Source organism: Apaloderma vittatum, unplaced genomic scaffold (assembly GCF_000703405.1).
Source record: "Apaloderma vittatum isolate BGI_N311 unplaced genomic scaffold, ASM70340v1 scaffold11374, whole genome shotgun sequence".
Classification (NCBI taxonomy): Eukaryota; Metazoa; Chordata; class Aves; order Trogoniformes; family Trogonidae; genus Apaloderma; species Apaloderma vittatum.
The window spans coordinates 40,749-63,256 of NW_009714371.1; the positions used below are offsets into that span (position 1 = coordinate 40,749).

Consider the following 22,508-nt stretch of genomic DNA (forward strand, 5'->3'; position numbering starts at 1 on the left):
CATCCCAAGTGCCCTATTTTAAATGACTTTCTCGTTGCTTTAGGAACGGAGCACGCGGTTATTTCTCTGGAAGCTGTTTTCGTGTGTGTGTAGCTGTGATGTGTGTTGTTTTGAACTGCAGAAATACGTTGAGCCAAAGCATCTACCTATTCTTCTCTCAGGTATCCAGCAGTTTCCTGCTATGCAAGTGACTGCTTAAACGAGGGCTCAGATCTGGAGGCAGGCGTAGGGCAGCCTTGTCTCGATGCACTCTATTAACGACGTAAGGCCGTTTCAGTCAGTACTAATTAAAAACACTCCTCTATGCTCTGTATCAGAAACCAGAACTTCATCCATTCCACTTGATTCCCTGTGTTCCTCCTTAGCCTGAGTTGTGAGATGTTCAGTGACAGCTCACGAGGATGTAACTGGCTAGGTAAGACACTCTACTCTGCATTATAGAGCTTTGCTATTTTATTATTACTGTTTTTTTAAGAAGCAACAAAGCAAGAAATATATGAGTATTTCTTTGGTTATAGAGCTGTATATGAGTATTTCTTCAGTTATACAGCTCGTTTGTATGACAAGTAAGGCTTAACAATCTAATCGCTACTATTTGGCAACATAAAACTGCACTATGGAAAGAAGCAATAAAAAAGCACAATTTTTTATATATATATATATATACACACACACACATGTGTGTGTATATTTAAAACAAACAAAACAAAAAACAACCCCAAATCAAAAATAGTCCCTTGAAGACGTATACTTGTATGCAAGGCAGGAAGGAACTCCAGAAACCCAGTGGTTTATAGGAGAGCAAGGACTCCTTAACTGCAGTAATTCGTTGCATTCAAAGCACCGCGGTGCTGCTGCTGCTGTACTGCGCTACACCAATTGCACAGGTTTGACAGAATGTGCTCCTTCCACAATGTATAATACGTGAAGTTTGGAAAACTACTGCACCCAACACTGGGTACGCAACGCAGTGACTTGCAGTTCTTCCTCACTTCTGCATAGCTCCTTCAGTAATAGAAAGAACAAAGAAATACAAAGAAAGCTTGAAATGTGTTTATTCATTTTTTTTAAGTTCTCAATTTTAAGTATATTAAATGTAAACATTTTACTTAATAGAAAGCTCTTTATAGTACAATTTGTTTTTACTGTATAATTAAATATTTTCAAAGTTCTGTTTTCCTTTGTAAACGAGTTGGTTTGGTAATTAAAGAACTGGTTATACTAAGTACTCAGCTTCTGCGGCCTTCTCAGATTCATGACATCCCTCACTGCAGGAAAGCCAGAGAAATGAGACAAGGTAGGTTATGGTGCTTATCCTGCCTTGTTGGGTTGGGTTTTAGTTTTTTTTAAGAGTATTTTTTGCTCGCAGTTCCTGTTGGCCGCTACAAAACCTAAAGCAATGTGTGCAGATTTGCCTGCACTCAGCAATTTTTGTGGCAAAGCAATTGTCAGAGGGGCAGAGAGGAATCAGATGTTTTCGTGCTGAGCTAGAGCTGGGCTACTGGTACAGCTTTCTCCAGGGCCAGCTAAGCTGATGCAAAAAAAAAAAATAAATAAATAAAAATTAAAGGGCACAACATAGGTGACCAATTGGTTGAAGAAATATAACAGCTTTATTTTGAGCCCTCCCAGTGCAAAGAAGGATGGTGCTAAGGAACACCAGACCTCATTTTTCAGTATTTTTCACACAATGTGTAGAAAACATCTCCCTCTTTCACACATGCCTAATGATCAAGATGAAATCTTATTCTCACAAAACGTCCTATCCAAGTACTCACGAGTAGGTATTTTACTTTTAAAAATAAGATGAAGGCCAAGTACAACATGATATTAATTCTGCAATATTCATTGCAGATTATGATAGTTCCAAAGTGTTTACCTTGTATTAGAAGCTGCAGACCTTAAAGTTCAAATGATAGATTACATCTCACTTTCATATTTTCACATGATCACTGAACAATAAAGAGCTGTGGAGAGATTTGCATCATCAGCTTTTTTCCCTCCCCTTATTTGGCTACTTCCAAATTTACCATAAAATACACAGCATAGGAAGTTTTGGTGGCCCTCTCCACCTTGCATTGCATGGAGAAGAGATCAGACTCAGCCCATCTCATACAACCTTTACAGTCTTGTTTATCTGCACTCGTGATTCTTGACCTGATTTCCACCGTCCCCGTGATAACGTAGAGCAATGTGCGCGAAGCTGTGGACGGGAGCGCCTCCAGGGTCCCCAGGTGCAGCAGAAGCCTTTTCTGCTGCTGCCTCGTTCACTCCGTTTCCTCCTTGGAGCAGCTCTTCTTGTGTCTGTCCTGTCCATCGTGCAGGCCTTGTTTACATTTTTCCCCTGAAGTTTATGGAATTTATAAATCATATTTTACCTCACTTTGAGTTTCCAGAAATCACGGAGATATGAGACTGAATTTCTCTTTTTGTTTGTTTTTTGAATTCAGTTTAAGTTTTCCATTGTTCATGATACTTCCTTTCTGGGTACAGATGATTATCTGAGACAACTACTCCTGGAATCTGTTGCTCATAACAGTTTTAAGATTAAAAACTAAATATATTTTTGTCTTAATCATGTTCCTATTATTCTTGTATTAGAACAGGAGCTTCTAACCTACTGCTGTATTGATATTACAGTGGACTAGGAAAACAAATGATGAGAGAGAAGTTTTGACAGCCTGTTCCAGGCAGAGTATATAATACTTACACTAATTTTTCAAGATCAGTTTTTAGGACCTCCTTAAAAATGTATTTATTAATGCCTTTTTGAGCCTTCAGCTAAAGTTATTATGCAGCTGTTCTATTATGAGGCCCCGGCACCACTGAATTGAAGGTAAGACAGCTCAGTTATTCTCCTCATCCTAAAACAGTGGTTTATCTCAGCAAAGATTACCCTCATTATTCCTGCAATGTTAATTAATGAAGGGCCTTTAAATTCCAAACCTTAATTTCTTGTTGGTAGTTTCTTCTGTACTTCAGGTAAGCAGAAGCACCTTCCTAATGAATTAACATGATAGAGGCATAAAATGGCTTTTTCTTAAAAAAAAAAAATAAGCATAAAAATGGCTTTTCCTAAAGGTGTAGGTGATGCTTTGTATGAAACATTTAAAATAAGCAAAAAAAACCCTCAGGTCTTCCTTGTTTCTAGGCAAGGTTCAACTCTTCCAGGCATCCATCCAAGGCTAGGTACTAGAAAAATGTATTCTGCTACAAACCAAAGCTTTTTATCTCTGTCTTGGTGTCTCATTTCCAACATTCTTTGGTACATTTTGGATTTGCCTGCACTTTTCCAGGTTCTCAGTATTCCTGTTTTTCTTCAAATTTCCATCATGCACCACTGCCAGGAGTTCCCAATCTTCTTATATATGGTGACTCAGCTGGGGAAATCCTGTGCCTGAAGAGGGCTGTAACCAGGCTGGAGAGCTCTTGAGGGCTCGCGTACCTCAGCTGTTGTTTCTAGGAAGTATCGCTGATGTTTTAAATGAGAAAACCTTAAGTGCAAAGGTTTCCTTGGAAAACTGGTTTTTCTTTAGAAAATTGCCAAGGAGACCAATTTGCCCAGCTCTAAAACTGACACTGGCCAAAAAGCACTCGGGAGGGTGCGGAGCGCCTCCTCATTCCAGATACATCCTCCCAGTTTCAGAGCTTCCCTGAATGTGGGGATTTCCTGCATGAACAGTATTCAGAAAAAAAGTTAGGACTGGGTTTCAGGTAACTCAGAGCTACCTGCATCCAGACAAGAAAGCTGCAGCATCCAATATAAAAAGAGTTTTAAAAAAAATTACTTGAGGGAGGGTTATTTAATTAAAACGTTTTAAACTAACACAGAATATGTATCTGGTCTACTTGCATGTGTTACTCCATTTATCTATATTTTTTGTTTTTAAAAAGACTTCTTATCAAGATGCTAGCTTACCAGAATCTTTTTATGCACAGAAGAAATTAAAATAAGGCTAGAGACTGACTGAACACTACCTGTTCCCCAGTGTTTAAAGTTGATTCAAACTAACAGCGTCCTTGGACAGATCAACATGATCCAAATGTTCAACAGAAATACTTTGCAGCCAGGCTTGTAACACCGCACAGCTTCAGTAACTGCTGCTGACAGAGTTGCTGCTTCTTCCTCGTCTGGACTTGAAAAGTTAATTATCCAGGGTTGGAGGCCAGTCAACATCAACAGACTAGAAGAGGAGGGGAGAAAAAAACAAGGCAAAATCAACAGACTTGATATTTGACATCTATCGTTTAATGTTGGGCTGCATTTAAAGGAAGTCCAGAGCTGTTAATTAGGAATGTGAACCATCTCTATCATGGACCCATCCTACAGCTGGGCTGTTATAATGTGAAAACAAATAACCTGATGATTGGTGCCATGGAAATATTCAGGTGTTGGGCAATGCAGGCAGGTCGGGAATAGAAAACCATTGCCTGTTCTGAAACCTGCCTCCCGAGCAAGAAAAACTAGACTAAAAGAAGCTGTCAAGCACTATGTGCAAGAATTATTTAGGCTACATCATTAACAGTCATCCTGACTGTTGGGCAAAGGGGGCAAAACATGCCTGACACTTTATTAGAAGCAAATGTCCTAATTACTACCACTTGGATTATATGCTTCTTCCCTGGTCTCCCAGAGGCCACGTCTCCAGCGCCCTTTGGGCATGGACTTGTTGCTCGCCCTCTTCTGAAAGCAGCGCACCCGACACTCCCCTGGTATCGCCGCTCGCAGTCACACCGCAGGGATCGCCAGGCAGCACATTCGACACCTGGCCTTCAAGACTGCCTACATTAATCATACCTACTCCTTGCCTCATCTACAACTTCATCAAAGGATTAGGCTCTCGGGCTGAGCTAGATGACATTATTAGCAAGATGACTAATTATTTTCAAGTCCCTAGACATCTTTCACGGTTAGGTCCAAGAACTGTGGTGACATCTATCTGTACGAGAGCGATGCTTATCAGACCAAGCCCCAGGTCAGGGGTTCCTGTTTTCAGAAGGAACTCAAGTGCCCTCAGCAAGTTCTTTTTCTGTATGATCCAACAAAAGACATGCAAAAAACCTGCAAGGCTCTTCTACAGAATGTGACATGGGCAGTTTTCCATAAATGCATGAGAACAAGTAGGCTGATCATTGGCTACTCAAAATGAAAGCCCATGTTTTAAACAAACCTTGGCAAACCGCTAGGTTAAATATTACATAGGTATCTCTACATATGTTCTTTTAAGCAAAACAAATTTTGTTTTTTTTCATCTGCCTCCAACAAGAGAACAATTTCTTGCTGTGTTTGAATCAGCATTGAAGGAGGAAGTAACATCTCCCCTATTTTTATCCAACCCCATTTTGAAAAGAAGGGTCATGGTACATGTAACATTGCAAAGCTCTCTTCCAGTGGGTGCTAATAATGTCATCAATTCATGCTCTGTCCTCCCATCCCTCCCCAATGTGAATTCAACAGAGGAAGCCGATCACGTCAAACCACTATTTTTGCATTAACATCATTTTATCTATGAACTGTGGAAGGAATGTTGATTCAGGTAGAGTTAGTTACTAATTTCCAGGTAAGATAAATAGCAAACAACTTACTTCTACATCCAATTCCAGAATGTCGGCGGTTCTGTTCAGTAGGGAGCCAATATTGGGCTTTGTTCTTCCAAAGTCTCCGTGCACAAATTCTTTGATGTAGCTAGAAATACTGGCTAAGGAAAGGTGTATTTTACCACAAAGAAATCAAAAGAGGGGGAAAAAAACGTGTATGGTGAGAAACACTCAAGCAAAGCCAGTCTTTTTCTACTCCTAAGCCAATTTGCAGTGAATGTCGTGTTAAGCCCATGCTCATCTGTAAAAGACTCTCTAATCCTCAGCTTTTGTCTCTAATGCCAAAAACTGCACTATTGACCGGTATCTTCTGTTTTATTTCAAAGCAAGCGGTGACTTGATGGCAAAAACGTTAACTCCTAAGTAGCAGCAATCTACAGTCTGCGTTGCAGAGCATTAAATATTGCGGAAAAGCTTATTTTCTAAAGTGAACAGTTTTCCGTTAAATTAGAAGATTAAGCATATCCATAACCAGTACCCATCAGAGTGGTCATCACAAAACTACATGCACAGAGTTTTCATTCAGTTTTGAATGAAAGCCTGAATGCAAAATTCTGACATAAAAGCAAACGTTATGCAGCAACACGTGACTGCTGAAGAGCAGGGCAACACCCCAGTGGTAAAAGCAGGAAACTTCCCGTGACCCAAATTACTCTAATCAGCAAGCTACTTTGTAAATGCATGGTGTAACGGCAACGAAGGATACGTTCCTGCTTGAGTCTTCAGATGCAGGCGAAAATGATGCTCATCGATGTACTCGGATTTCATGGTGTGAATGATCCGACACCTTACAGCCAGAGGTCTTCTGTGAAGAACCCGGAGAGGTGTCTTCTGGTCGAGTTTTAATTCCTGTTATAAGAGGTAACAAAATAAATGAGGAAGGAAATATGCAACATACTGCACAGATTGTAAGAGTCATACGTATTGTTAACCAACCACATCTTTTTTCTGTTGTATCATAGCTTCTTGAGACGAGGCTAATTTTTTCCATGTTTAGCACAGGAAAAAGGGACAGCCTTCTCAAAGGCTAAATGAGAAGGCCTCATATGAACACAGACTAATGGAATCACAAATACAGAGGAATAACCTTGAAATCTCCATAGTCCTCTGCTGGAATGACTCCAGGATTAGAAACTCACTGAGAGCCTCAGGGCAATCAAAAGAAAATAAAAAATCCCACCCACAGAATGCCTTGTCTAAACTACAGCCAAGCCCCTAGTAATAAAAGCGATGAAAAAACCCCGAAATGAGATTAGATCTCGTAACAGTCTTTTTTTAAAAAGTTCATTCCCCAACCCGTTCCCAAATGAGATACAGCAGTTTGAAAGGTAACTTTTCAGGAAGCAAGTGGGCATGCTACAGAAAAAACAGCTGTATCCCTGAACTGTAACGGCTCAAGCCCTCGCTTTGAGAATGGCTTCGTGGCCAAGGCCCTGAGGAAATAGTGTAACCCAACAGAAACTGAACACGCTTCTCCATCAGCAGTAGCTCCCTGACCAAGAATCGGAGAAAGTTCTCGTTAATGCAGTGTGCTCGCTACATCGTGCGCTTTGGAAGGCCTCTTTGCGTTATTTCCCATGGGCATTTCAAGTTCCTCATTGCTGCAGCTGTGGAAGAATGGCTTTAGAGCTTGCAGAACAAAAGACCTTCTCCGCAAAACTTAGACTAACGCTATCTAAGGTAAAGAAAGGGGTGCGGGTGCCAGATTCCCTCCTCTCCTGTTCACTACATTTTATTACTCAGCCTACTGGAAAGCCAACGTTATACAATATCGTGTTGCCTTGGCTTAACAGCCCCGCTGCTATACTGCTGGGGTGAGGTGAGGAAGGGTGAGAAGGTGAAGTGAGGTACGCAAGTCTCTATAGCAAGAGAAACCCTGATGAAAAACCACCACAGGGCAAGAGGCATGTCCGTGGGCGCAGTGTGTATAAACTCTCCCCTAGGGCACCAGGACAGGTACTATATACACGAGAAAAATGAGCTACAGATACCTTGATGTCATCTAGAAATGCAATATCTTCTCTCTGTATTGCTTTGTCTGTCCATATTAAGGCACTATAGGTCTTTGTCTTCTCCTCTTCACCTTCCTTCATATGGCCAATTGCCTCTCTAAACAAAAGAAATTAATTACTCACATAACATAAGTGTAATTATATAACGCTGTGAGCAAGAATGCTTGCAAAACTCCCAAAGCATCACTTTGAAATCCCTTGCCAGCGATGATAAATACTGACCTGGTGACAAGCTGTAAATCTCGAACCTGTATTTTGTCTGAAGCGTTGTTAATTGTCTGTGATATTTAAAAAAGAATCAGTTAGCAAGACTGCTCAGTTACAGAAGAAACACATGCTTTATGAGTTCCGTGACGTGCGAATGATTTACCTGCTGAAGTCCCTTCATTTTCTCAGCAGTAAAATGTATTCTACGAGGATTCACAAGCTCAATTGCAAAGGGCCTTCCTGGCAACGTGCACAGTCATAAAACATAAAAACATGTTGTTCGAAATTAATGTTTGAATTTATGCAGTAAGGTTGGAAGGTGTGAAGACTGTCTGATGTTATGCAAACAGGGATAGGGCTTGCGGGTTTAGGGATGTAGCATCAGATGGAAGGAAAGAAACAGGGGACTTTTTTTGGCTACTAAACCCCAGTATCAGCAATAAGTGCAAATTACGACTTCCCAGAAGACGTCTTGTACAAGTCTGTGCTAATTAAAAAATAAAATAAGAAAAAAAGTTAATTAGCTTATTTTCTGTCACCTACAGCAATGCCCAGGTGCAAGGCGATGTTAAATCCCTCTCCCTCAGCTAAACATCTGTTGCAATAGCTGCACTTTCTGTGCTCAGGGCCAGGGATGATCCCCAGTATAAGCGATGCCAAGAACTACGCTACAAATCAGACAGCAACTGAAACACATCATTGTTCACTTTTACTTTTTCTTTCCCCTCCTCCTTTAGATGTAGTAGCTTCGGCACACTGGAAAGCAACTGACCTTTGTAAAGGGCCCAAGTTCGACAAGCGAAATAAGGCTTCCTCACTCCCCAGTGGCAGCGAGGCAAAGCGGAAGGACCCAACAGGAAGACAGGTTCGGAATTAGTCTGGCATAAATGGCTTAAAAATAGGAAGTAAAGAAAATTAAATACTCCTAACAAGCTGTGCACTTCCATGCATCTGTGCAGCCAAGGACACTGAAAAAGGGCTCCCCTGTCAGTTGGTTTGTTGAAACTGTTTGGCCTTTGGGAATAAATACATAAATACCACTAAAATGCTTCCGAGATAAAATTTCAAAGCACCACTAGTCACACACATATGCACTTAGCACTTTGGCAAGGGCGGTTTGGGCAGCTGCAGGGAACTGTTTTGCTTGTTCCTGTTTCACAAGGGAAGATCCAAGCCTTACCATTGCCTAGCGTTCTTACGTCCACATCTTCTCTTCCAGAGGAAGAAAAATTAAAGCCTGTAACAGATTTGAACAAGGCAGGTGAGACTTAATTTGACATTGTTCATACTCTCTACAGCTTTTAAAAGGTGACATATTTTCTTTCTAAACTTGTTTGCAAATCTACTTGGAAGAGCTACCTTTGAAGCCTGCAGTGTATTTGAACAAATATGGGATAGTTATTATTTATTGCATCAGATTCACCCGTTTCTTGAAGAGCACTGGCCTGAACGAGAGTGCTACAACCCTGACAATGTCTCAGAAAAAAGCAGTACCTAAAGGAATTCCACTTTTTAATTAATTTCATTCAGTTCTTATCTAGGTAATTCAAGTTTAGGAATAAAATCAAACTGAGCTGTGTTCCTCCAAAACACAACGTTTTATCCTAAATACACTCAATGGTTTCCAAAGATATCAAAGAAACTTCTGCTAGTCACACATATCTGGGCAGAAGAGAAGGAAAATTCAAGTCAAAACCAAAAAACAAACCTCTGTGTATTTAGTTTTTTTCATGTTTCAAGCTATGAAAACGTACTGGTGAATATTTAGTTTCCTTCAGTCATACCCTTCCACCTTCCAGCTTTGCCTGAAGGAGGAATGGGGGACCAAACGCTGCACTAGAAGGAGCTTTGCAGCTCTTTTCCCAAGGGTCTCTGAAAAGCCAATTGTTTTGATAATTTTTCCTCCATAGGAAACATAGAGAGCACAGAGAGATTAGGTTTTATTATCTGTCATTTCTCTGGTCATATTATGGCAACTATGTAACGGTGAGAAAATTCTTTTATGGTCATGAATGTCTATTTTGGTCACACTACCAGAATTCTCTTAGCGGGGAATGCCCCAGCGCCCTGATCACCTTCACAGCCCTTTGCTGGACTCGCTTCGGTATGTCCATGCCTTTTTTGTACCAGAGAGCTCAGAAACGGACCCAGTACCCTAGATGTGTCTCTCCAGTGCTGAGTAAAAGGCAAAGATCACCTCTCTTGACCTACTATTAACTTTCTATTAACTTATATCTCTTCAACGTTACTGCACATGCACTTCTGGTAGCCAGCGGTGGTAATGCTGCAAGCTGAAATCAGGTGTTAGATAGTACCTGGCCTAAAGACTCGGTCTGAGGATTTTCCTTGTGTTCAGACTAACAAACCCACTGGGAAGAGGGAGGAGAGGAGGGGAAAGTAGCTGTTTCTTCCAAACTAATATTTAATGCAATTTTTCCTTGGGCCTTCTGTGTTTCTAATTCCATGTCTAGCAGATGACCAACGATGGGTAGTGATTACTTCATCTGGGTAATCCCTGGATAAGCATTTAGCTTGTGGAACTCCAAGCACTGAAGAAAATAAATTAACCAAGGTAAGACACAGGAAGGGGTAGAAGGCTAGGCAGATACGGAACACTGATGGCAAAGCCCTTCTCGTTACAAGTCATTTTATGAATTATCAACTGTTCAGAAGTATGGCTAGGTAAAAATATTACCACATAAAACCATAATATTTGCATCACCAGATCCACTGAGGAGATATTTTAGTAGGATAAAAGACACTGCATAAAACAAAGCAGTCATCTGATTACTCACAGATAGTAGCTAAAAAATGTTTACAAGCTTGGAAGGGTAAGAGAGGGATAAAGAAACAGTTTTCTTGCATGATGAAAAATGTGTATGGTAAAAGATCTCCTAGATACTTACTGTCTGCTTTGAACTCTGCCATTAGATGCTCTGAAATCAGTTCTTCCACTGAAGATTCCAGCTTCCGCTCCCCATCAATAATCCAGGGAGTCTGAGGTAAATTCCTTGAATATTTGTTGTATCTTCCTGTAAAAAACAACTGTATTACGCAATGGACAAAAGCTCCAGTATTGCACAGTGCAACACATTTAACTTTCATCGGAGCCTTATAAAAATAAATTTACACGCTTAGACTTGTTTTATGGCAAGAGGATGAAATGCATGTTGCTGCACCTACAAGAGTTTCAAAATCCAAGACGGCCAGCTTCGTACCTTCAGGGACAACCACAGAAACAAAACTACAAATAGCCTGACACAACTGGGAATAAAAGCCAGAGGTCTGAGTGCCTGGTCTGAGTCAATTCTGAATGGAAAACTTTTTTTGTGTAATCAGCATGGTCTTGAAGCAGCCTCCCATACCCAAGAAGTGCTATCCGTGTGCCTGTCCACTAACGTGGACACAGCCCAAGTAAAGAAGTTCCCACGCCCTCCTGTCTCAAGCAGTTCAGGTTTCAAACCAAGTTCTGCCATTGTCTGGATGTTTAACAAAAGAAGCCCAAATTAAAATCACTTTGGCAAGGAAAACCACGTGAGCAAAATGTCTCGATAATAAACCTAGTGCGAATTTCAAGAACTTTGAACAGCTGCCAAGTAAAGAGATTGCCATCCTCTGACTGATTCCAGTCATCGCCTTGTGTTATGTCACCCAGCGTGCCATCCCCCATGACACGAGGGCTGCTATAACCAAAGAACAACTCTGAGTCGGATGACAAAGATGAGCTTTCTTATTGACAGGTTTTATAAGTGAAAATAAGCACAAACCAAGGAAATCATTCATAAAGCACAATGAGTAAACCCCTGCACAAACAAGTTTTAGTCTGAAACCTTGCACATAGCAAATAAAAAAAAGAGTTCAGAGGAGCTGTGCATATTATATTGTAGCTCTGTCATCTCAATTTTTTTCGTTTTCATTATCATATTTTCCTATTTCTAACAACGTTTCCTTCTTGCATTTTCATCCGCAGAAAAACCCACACAAACAAATGGGGAACCTGACTAATAGCGTTTCACTGGGGCAAATAATGAAAGTACTATGACTAATTATCCAGCAGACAGCTTCACACTCCTAAATTCTCTCTCCATAAAACAGAAAAAGGAAATTTTTTTTTTTCTCAGCTCCCCATAGTAATAATTTTAAGTTTTGATCTGAATGAGAGGGGGGTAAAAAACCCAAAAGGTATTTCTCAGTTTGACAGCTTCTCCTGAACCCTTAGGAAATAGTTGGGGGGAAGTAATCACTGAACACAAAAGATAAGGTCAGGAGGGCAATACCAACTCTGAAACCATGCTTACAAATTAAGATCCTGTCTCATTTAATTACAGCACAATAACTGAACTGTACTTAAAAAATTATATTCTGAATTCTTCAAAATGCCCTGCCTGAGTTTTTTGGGTTGGAAAAAACTGTAAACAATAAAACACAAATCCAGTACTAAATCACATGCAGAAAGCTAATCCTCTGTTTTGCCTTCTGTACAGATGAGTTCGGGAAAAAATATCCAACAAAGCAACCTAAAACAAAATAGTGTGTTTGGAAAAGGCTAAAAGGCACTGGATACCTTGGATTCATGAAACCGTACACCTGTCTAATCAGTAATCAAGAAACAGGTGTGTATAGAACATCAACTAGCCTGCCATGAGAACATTCGCTTTTGCATTTTTTCCTTTCGTTTTACATTTTCCTTTATTTGGGATTTGCACCATCCTTTTAAACGTACTATGTTGGAATTAAATTGTATGTGTTTTTATTTAAATGCTGTTTGCACACAGTTAAATAAGTGGTTGGTTAACACAGGACTAGGGGAAGGGTAGCTACTCTGACAGGTGATCAAAACATTGAATCATCTCAACCCAGGGACACCAAATGCTGTTGTATTACCTCTCTCGGCCAATTATTTCAGATGCTGTCTTGGTTTGGAGGTGGAATTGGAAAGAGCTAAGCCCAAGTGACATGTTGCCCTCCTGCAGTTCCCACCATGGGAACCCCACCTGGGCCCTGCAGCTCCTGTTCCTCTTCAGCCATATTCCACCACACACTACCTCCAACTTTCTATTCACTGTGCAAGAGCAGGCAAATAGTTTCGATTTTAGCATCTCGACCTGTAATTTCTAAGCTTTTGACAAAATCACGTCTTCAGCAAAGGCAAGTGTAGTTTCTTCCCCTTTCAAACAAATCTGCTCCTGGATAGAGCTAGATTTGTTGCTTTGTTCCTCATACTTAACTACAGGAATCAACAACTAGCACGAATCTTCTGGGTCTCGTGGTAGTATTATGAAGTTTCACCAAAGACAACACAGCAGTAAAGAAATGGATTGCTTTACCAGCCACAAAAACTGCACCATTATTGCACTGGATTTCCACAGCAACACAGAGGTTCTTGGGTGAGCTTGGGGGACATGGAAAATGCCTATATAAAAAAAGATCAAATATATTAGTAATACCAGAACATGATGAAGCATCACCATAGCAACAGTGGCACGAAAGATGATAACTTCAGTTACACAAAACATAGCTACAGTGTAAACTCAGTATTCATGTTAAAAGCTGGAACACCGAGAAACGGGCCAACACCAAGCAAATCAAGAACTCTGCATTGCAAATATTTTCATCAATCCGTCATGGACCATTATCCAAGCATAACGCTCCAAGCTGTGCTAATAAGATGTAACTATAGCTATAATGAAACTAAATACTGCATGAAAACCACCTTCAGAATCTATTACTAAAACTTTGTTGGGAATCGAGGAAGAGAGCTGCGAAGACTTGGTGCAATAATCACAGTGAATTACAGAGAAAGTGTCTACTCATGTATTCCCACTGCTTGTGACTGTTACCATATTACAGCATGTGGTGTTTTCTTAAAACTCAACTCCTAACATTTTGGAAATATGGGAAAAAGTCTCTCTTGTAAAGAGAAGTTTGCCTTACAAACTCTAAGGTTCAAAACACAGAAGGAAGTTCCATGATTTCTAAATCTCTTCTGTGGTTTTGGGGATATACATAAATATTTTTGAATCTATGTGATTAGCAATACTACAACAAACTGTTTCCACTTCCATCCGTTTGTTCTAAATCCCATACCAGCCCAGAGATCGTACTGCCGAAAGCTCAGAGCAAACCTGAAGCTCTCTGGCCTGCAGCGCCTCCTCTGTGCAGCTCCTGAGATAATCAACCAATGACGCACTTCTAATAACGGGAAAAAGACCGTAATTTATGTCATACCCAGTTTTCCATCCTCTGTGGCCTAACTCAAGCCTTTTAAGCTTACTCCTTCATTAAAAGATCTGGAATGACATCCTATTACCACAAGAGTAGAAAATACAGCACATTTGAAAAAATAAACTAGCGGAATTTAAACAGTTAAACGTTCTTTTATAGACATCACTACTTACCCACCTAATATTTTCTTCTCCATCCTAACTCTATACAAAAGCACAATACTAAGAACTAGTTTCAGTATACACTTACTTGAGAAAATCCTCTTCTTTTATCTTCTCTAGGGCTTTTATAACTGCCATTCTAGTGAAAACAGACTGCACAGTGAAAAAAATAATGAGTCAAGAACTAAGAGAAGCTACGAAAGGATATGCCTAAGGAAGAAAAAAAACCCTAAAACATAACACACAGTACACTTCTCACAATGTAGCTTTTTTCACTCGTGTTTTGTGTTTTCTTATACCTAAAGGGAACCCTATATCAGCAATAACTCACTGGGATCTTAAACCCAACTTTAATAGGGCAACAAAGAGCAACAGGTAATTGTGCCAAAAATCTATTTAGTAACTTTATTCACAACATGAAAGCAATACAACTAATGTAGCTGACAGACTGGAACATAATAGTTAGTCGTAGAACTAGGATTTGCCCCTTTGTTTCTGGAAGACATATACAAACAGCAGTATGCTTCCTTGTTCTGTTTTTACACAGAAAAAGATAACAAGCGCCACTAACTTTCAGCAGGTCGAAAGTTACTGTCACACATCCAAATAAACCTACTCCCTAGAATAATTAATTGCTAAGGCCGCCCTTCAGTTAATACCAAGTTTAAGGATTGATTCCCGTTCGGTCCCCATGTGTTGCCGAGGTGGCATCCCTGGTGACAGGGAGGCTGGATTAAAATGATCTCTAAGGTCCCTTCCAGCCTAGGCCACTCTATGGTGATTCTGTGATTCATACCCACCAGTAAGGGTTCTGAATGGCCGGGCTTGGCAGTTCCCAGACTGTGGAAGGCAAGCAGCTTCAGTTTGCTTCAAGCTGCATCAACTCACAAGGGTGAGCTGATAGTAAAAGTAGTAGTAATAGTACAACAGCGGCAGGAGCCACGACTACCATCCTCCATGCTCCAAACCTCTCACTTCAACTTACTTCCACTGTCTCTCATCCTTCCACCACGTACCGTGATGAACGGCCTGGCTCCTTGCTATTAATAATCTCTCTGCTGCTACTAGAGGGAGATTCAGTTGGGTCCTCCCGAAAGCCTTCTCTTCTCCAAGATGAAGAAGTTCAGGTTCCTCAGCCTCTCCCCCTAGGGATGTGCTCCAGCCCCCCGACTATCTTGATGGCCACCTGCTGAATCTCCAATTTAATGATACTGTTTTTGCAAACTAGACTGGAAAAAAAACTGAAAAATGCTGAGTTGCTCTTTGGGACTTTGCTCAAACACACAGTTCCTGGATGCATTCAGGAAAGCTGGTCTTTCTCCTTCTCAGCAAAAATTAGAGATAATAACGCTGCCCTTCCTCATGGAACAGGTGAACTAGAAAGCCCTTAAACTAGCAGCAGGTTTAAAGAACTATCTATAGCAGATGCCACAGAAATTTTCATGCAGAAACCGTTTTTAATACTATTTCTCTGATTAATACAGCCCTTGAAGCTAGCCGCAAGCACAGCTTCTTTATAGGGATGAACCTCTGATGGCTCTTCAGAGCCAGTAGCTTTTTCTTTAGATCCCTCTGCATCTTGTTGCCTGTGTGGTTTTAACAGCCAGGCCCTGCTGGTTTATGTGGGATTTCCCCCCTTTTAAAGGAGAGCAATGCAGCAAGCAGCGAGTTATTATGACACAATCCTTCTAAAAAAAAAAAAAAGATTTGCATGTATTGGCCAGGTGGAGTAGAGTAGGCAGAATTACTGGGTCAGACTGCCTCTGCCAAACACCAGCAGACTCTTCACCAGAAAGAATAAAAGGACTCGCATAGGTTTCTGATGGAAGTTACCTGTTCTCCCTCTGACTGCACCAACTGTCCTAGTTATATCGGTTTCTCCCCATTATTCTTACATGTCCCCTCTTCCCTCAATGACTGTGAGAACCCAGGGTCTGCAACAAGTGGCAAGGTTCCTTTTCTTTCTTCCTCTCCTCCCACCTGGGATAGGCAGGATAAAACCATCCTGATATGTATTGTATCACTCATTCAGTTCAGAGGACATCAACTGCAATGTCATCGTCTCTCCTTTGGCTGCAGGATCTCATCTTCACAATGTGACTTATCTGAACTGTTTCACCCACACAGAGCTCGAGGATCATCTTTTATGCTACTTCTAATGCATGACAATCAAATTCCTAGATCCTAAGGGAAGTATTTACAGAGAATATTCCTAAAATTATGGCCTTTAGACAGTCTGGAAATTGAACAACCTAAAGAAAAGCACCAATCTCTCAGTCTTCCTAAGCACAGAAATGTTAAATGAATACAGGAGGCAACTTTATTTTCAGAAAATTGAAAACTACAGGGATTTTTTGATGAAGGAAAATCAGACATTAAACACTGACTGAATATCCAGGTAAGTTCTTCATTGTAGCTGCCGCTCTGAAATTCTGAATATCAGAGAAGAAAATACAACAATTACAAGCTCTTACCTGTTTGTTCTTTGCTGGTTTGAAACAGTCTGGACAGGCTGTGGCTCTAAATACAGAAGTGAAAATTAGCTGCTACTCTTACAGGAAAACAAATAGACTTACAAGCACAGCACGTACGTGGTCTTTGTACCACTGTGTCGAGTATCTCACTTCCACAGCTTAGCACAGAGCTGATTTTAAAATAAACCTTATCCTAAACCTCAAATGGCAGAAGGCGTGCACTGCTTGATCTAGAGAGAAATCATGGGCAAAGTTCTGTAAGCCTCTTTTGCTCTGACCAACACAAATGTGTCTCAGCTTTGAGATGGGACGGAAAAGCACACAAGAAGTTTGGCTTTCCAATCCTCCTCAATAAAGGTCACGAATAATGTTTAATTTCTGTGCAAGATTCACCGACATCTTGAAATCTATACTTGCTGGTCTTAGACGATGCACATGACAAACCAGAGGTTCTAACTGCTGCTTCTGGATAGGAAAATTCAATTTACTATAGGAAAAGTAACCCCAGGTGTTCAGTACCACTTGCGATTTGCCTCTTCAAAAGGAAACTATTGGCTGTTTCATGAAAGTGAAAGCCAAGTCAGTGATAAACTTCTTCTGAGTACTGTAGAGGAAGTTGCTTTTCCCATTAGTGGATTTCTATGTAAGCAGTTAGAGATGATTTCTACCCTACAACACAATCTATCAGTTCTTGCTGGTGCTTTTTGATGCTTTGCTAACCACTTTAGACTATAAGGAAGCAGGTCTGACTGCTTGCTATTTCTATGCAAGCATCTCGTCTGGCCAGTTTGTGATGCAAAACCTCACAAATTCCCTCTTCCAGAATTTCAGTATAACCTTCAACACAAATCCTCAAATATAAGCTACCAAGAGCAAATTCAGTCTTCCACATCAAACCAATGGTCATTGTAGCACACCTACCTACACATAACTGCGTAGGAACAGCTCAAAGGATGAGAAATTGCAGATGCTGTACTTGGAAATTCCACCTAAAAGCATACCTGGAGGCCTTCTCCAGGTTGAGACAAGGTCCTGTTCTGCTTCCACATAAAACATGACTGTCATGACTAAAGCCGTGACAATTGCCAATTTTATCATATTTACACTGAAACTAAACCACTGCCTTGGAATATGCCCAGAGCTGGCCGTTCACCTATGCAGAATCCCTCAATATCTGAGAAACTACTACGTAATTGAATTAGGCAATATGCTGTTCCTTCAGAAAAAATGTCTAAAACCGTTACTGCTGTTTAAGTATGCTACAAAGAGAAGGCAAATAAAGGGATATTGTCAAGTCACGTGGAATAAGCCTGAGTAGTTGGAATGTGGAATGGAACTTCTTTACAGCTTTCACCTCTAAAAACTATTCCTGCTAGCACCACAACATGTTTGGCATCAGCATTTTTGAAAGGTCACAAAAAGCATGAAAGGGTGAGCTAAAAATAAGAGCTGCCAGGTTTCAGAGGTAGGAAGAACACTACAGAAAACAGAAATTCATTAAGTAAAATTAAATAATTAAGAGCAAAAGGGTGCAGGATCCAGAAAGTTTTCAATTTTTACAGGGTTGCAGGTACTATTATTTAGAATTGTAGTTTGGCCCTACTACTTTCTCCCCTTTTTGGCCAGTCTTGAAGAAGCTGGAAAGGAAAGACGTTCAGCAAATGCTAGTAATCAATTCTTCCTAATACCTGGTGTGTCACCAAGCATGCAAAGCAGGCAGCACAGTAGGCATTCAACCAAAACCAGAAGGGGTAAAACTGGGGAAATATACAAAGGCTGCAAAGGAAATCTCTAGTCTGGAGATGAATCCACTACGCAGCAGAGAAGTCTACACTGAGACTGTTTCTATGCTAAGGCTCAACTTGCAATAGGAACACAAGTGATGAAACAGAGTGAAACTTCAGTTTTCCAGGAAGCATCAGCAAACAGGAAGAGTGAACCTAATTATTCAGAATATACTAAACCTAGATTTTGAGAAATCAGATTAAATGGCAGCTAAATTCACAGAAATATTTTGCTTCTTTGTGTGTACAGATGCCCTACTGGGCCAGGCCAAATCCTGTGTTGTGGTCAAGAAACTTCTGTTTGTTTTAATCAACCAGCTAGGTTGGATTAACTCACTTCAACGCCTTCCTTCCCGTTCACGTGTCCTCTAAGAGCAGGAAAACCTAGGCATGATCTCAAAAGATTCCCCCACCAGCAACTACATGGTTTGGATGTAATTTTTAAAAATTATATGGCTATATTAAAGAGGGGAATGACTTTGAAAAGGATTGAAATTGAACACCTTATCTGAGTTGTTCTCCCTCCAATTCAAATCAAAATCCTGGATTATTTTATTTCTTCGCTTTAAAGCACAGAATGAACCAGAGATGGTGTAACTTTAAGCTCTGCAACTCTGGCAGAATATGAGGAAGTTTAGATGCAGGCCCCATTCTAGTTTATAAACACTACACATTCTCATCTGTAGCAAATCTTAACCAACAATGTTGCACAATATTTAGATAAAGATCTTTTGTTATTTATATAAAAACTTACAGGAAATGGCACTCCTCGTCTGTTTCTGGGTGAGCAAAGACCACACTAACTTCAAACAAACTCTAAAAAAAAAAAAAGAGAGAAGGAGGTAATGTTTTTTTTTAAATAAACAGCGAGGATATTCTCAAGCATTCTTATTGTAGTATTGGGAAAACAACAAAGAGGTAGACAAAAGTAACCCATTTATTCTACAACATCATCTAAAGAGTAACAGCATTTGCATTTCTGGAGTAACTAAAGATTATCTGAGAGCACTTCAAAACCATGAGTGACCTACACATCATAGATCCTGGCCCCATTTTGCACAGGGGAAACCGAGTCAGAGACAGTGTATACTCAAAGCCTATTACGGTCATCACTAAACTTCGCAAGCCTTCTGGGAGAGCAGTGCATAGATAAAAACCCTGTAGTAGTCACCATCATAAAAATTTGTCAGGGGCTTCGCTTGCAATGCCTGGATGGCCTTGGGGCGAAGAAAGGCAACGTGTCCTAGAGGATTGACAGCTAGACCAGAAACTCTAGTGTAATCTCAGTTCTGCCCCCAATTCCCTCCCTGGCCTTGGGCAAACAACGCTCATTACTTCTGTTATTCAGACACCAGAATATCTCAAGAGGGCTATTGAAAAGATTGGCTAATATTCAAGTGCCTCGTAGATATATAGCACTAGACAAAGTAACTTTTATGGTACGACGATGTCTGGAGTGGCTCAGTGCCTAAGTGTTGCAGAGCTTTTGCTAACTTGGTATGCAAGAAGTTTCTTTCTTCTTGGATCATCTTATGGGTAACTGAGCATTTCTTTCTTCAGTAAGATAAAAAGGATGTTTTCAATGAACACTCCTGGGAAGAGACAATCTGTAATTATTACAGAAGCTGACAAATCAATGTAAAGACTAAAGGAGTCTAGTCCTGAGCTGGGGTCAGCCAGGCTTGTCCTCAGCAGGAATTTTAGCCACATTTGTAGAAATTTTACATTCAAGATGATGGTGTTCTTGAATTTATCTGGCAACATCTAAACATCACATTCAGTCAGTGTCTTTCAGAAACATTTTAAGAATATTAATCAGAATCAGAAAGTTTGAAACCAGGGTTTGAAAAAACATTTCTACTGCCTACTTGCAGGTATTGCAGGTTCCAACATGCGTATCTGCAGCAATCATTAAAATGAACACGGACCAGTCTTTCCTCTTTCAGCATGTTTCAGAAATACATTTTTTCCATGGAATTTAATATGCTAACAACCTGAACAAATTATCTCACAGCACAGTTAATAGTATTGGTGGTAACAGGAGAGCAAAGAAGGAATGTGTGAGCATTCCTTAGCCTCTGGAAAAAGAGATCCTGGGAAATGAGAAAACTGAAAAAGTCTCATTGATAAAAAGAGGATGGCAGCACAAGAGCAAGAGATTTAACAAAAGACTATGATGGTTTCAGAAGATGCAATGATCTATGAGTACCTAAATGAAGACTGGACCCCTTGGTACTGAGACTTGGAGATCTTTGGTTAAAAGAACTTTCCCCCTGCTTCCCCCTACAGTGAATATAAGAGCAATGCAACTTGTTTATCTGTTAATGAGGGGAAAAAAAGTACATAATTTTACTTTTTTCCCCCCTCATATATGTATGTGTATAAATACATACACACACACACAAAAGCACGTATAAAGAAAAGCAAAAAATACACAGAGAAAAAAAAAAGTGTTTTCTTATTTATACAACACCTTTCCATCAGCAACTCTTCTGCCAACTGGGGATGAATAATCCACTTATAAGCTTCTTTCAGCTGAACAATGTCATCCTTTGCCAAGGAAAGGCCCAGATTTCTGAATCACAAAGAAATAATAACTTGCACAGGGGTCTGTCAAAGATAGATACATGACATATAATATTACAAGATAAACTTACGTAGTGCCAGGTAAACAGGCAATGCACAAATGAAAAAGAACAAAAGTACTAAGCACACGACCATGGCATGAAAGAATGAAAGGCTGTTCCAAGACCTCTTGTAATGCACCAAATCTTTGTATTGAATTAACAGGAGTTTTGAGGAAACATCAAGGCCAGACCAGGATCCCAAGTACGATGTTTTGCAATAAACACAGCAGAGCTTAGCAGAGAGCAGCTAAAGGTGTAACTCCTTCAAGAACTGGTAGGACTTTGTTGCCTCCTCCCTGCTCCTGGCTGTGCATTTCTGCCAGCAATTACAAGCTGGTGCTCCACAGCAGCGTAAGTAATACCAGTCCGTCGATCCCATTTAAAGCAAACACTAATCCACCAAAACCCATTTTGTTCTTCAGTTAAATCAGTGAGTTGATCACCTCTCCCAGTGGTCACACACGCACTTCTTATGTTAACAGAAAAAAAGACACAAGGTATGTGCAGATGGAGGCAAAATCCTTCTGATAGTACATCAACGTCTAGTTCAGCTTAAGTAAACTGAGTATCTGGATCCTGCAGATCAGCACCTATGCTATTTGCTAAGGAAACTCCTGCCTAGCATCCCCTCTAAGCAATATCTTGGTTTGCCCTGTTTCTGTTTGCCACTGGTTTTTTCACTACTATTTAAATTGAGATTTTAAATTTTTTTTCTGTGCAAACAAACATGCAGTGAGAAAACTCATGCATTAGCTTCATGGTAGATCAAAAGCTCCAAAAGTCCTTCCAGGGTCTACCTGGAGAAGAGCTGAGAAAGAGAGAGACACAAAAATCCTCTGTTTAAAAAAAATAAAAATATCTTGTTAGACTTATTTTTATTGTTCAAAGGGCAATATAGTCCTTCATTAATGAGGCCATGAACTCCAGTGAGCAGAAATTCCTAAAAGGAAAAGCCCAGATCACAATCTCTGTTGACCTTGCTGGGTCAGGCTCAACTGCCTCTGTAGGTACAAGACCAGGCCTTGACTTCTGCACCTCTGCCTACGAGAGAAGCTGAAAGGCGCGGGTGCCTGTAAGGACGCCGGCGTATGATCTCAGACCACTTTTTTGGGAACTCACAGAGCAAAGCACAAAGTCCTCCTAGACAAATGGCACCAATGGTAAGCTATGTGGGCAATACTTGCCCTCCAGGGCCTCATCTTCTCTCAAGCAATTTAATGAAACAATTGCTTTTAAAGTAGTCTCAAAGTGGAAAGTGATTCACCATATTTTAGTCTAGCTTTTCATGAATATCTTGAAATGGCACTTCCAGCCAAGACTGAGTCCACCAAAGACTAGTTCAGTATTCTTAACTAACTTTGAGACTAGTGGATTTCTTTCCTCTTGCCCACAAAGACAATTCATCTGTTCAGAATGTCTC

At 40.4% G+C, this 22,508-nt stretch overlaps 1 protein-coding gene across 1 annotated transcript in view; it reads right to left on the bottom strand.

Annotated features, from left to right (window-relative positions):
• Window positions 1-4,145: 4,145 nt before the first annotated feature.
• Window positions 4,146-22,508, bottom strand: part of PUS10 (pseudouridylate synthase 10) — a 28,707-nt gene continuing 10,344 nt past the window's right edge. The window contains exons 5-18 of the mRNA XM_009868744.1: window positions 20,935-21,036; window positions 20,728-20,737; window positions 19,216-19,277; window positions 16,678-16,723; window positions 14,292-14,356; window positions 13,145-13,230; window positions 10,724-10,849; window positions 8,998-9,054; window positions 7,981-8,057; window positions 7,833-7,888; window positions 7,590-7,707; window positions 6,305-6,447; window positions 5,587-5,686; window positions 4,146-4,184 (exon numbers count right to left, since the gene is read on the bottom strand). Coding sequence (XP_009867046.1) covers window positions 4,146-4,184; window positions 5,587-5,686; window positions 6,305-6,447; window positions 7,590-7,707; window positions 7,833-7,888; window positions 7,981-8,057; window positions 8,998-9,054; window positions 10,724-10,849; window positions 13,145-13,230; window positions 14,292-14,356; window positions 16,678-16,723; window positions 19,216-19,277; window positions 20,728-20,737; window positions 20,935-21,036 — 1,087 coding nt within the window. The remainder of the gene's footprint in view (window positions 4,185-5,586; window positions 5,687-6,304; window positions 6,448-7,589; window positions 7,708-7,832; window positions 7,889-7,980; window positions 8,058-8,997; window positions 9,055-10,723; window positions 10,850-13,144; window positions 13,231-14,291; window positions 14,357-16,677; window positions 16,724-19,215; window positions 19,278-20,727; window positions 20,738-20,934; window positions 21,037-22,508) is intronic.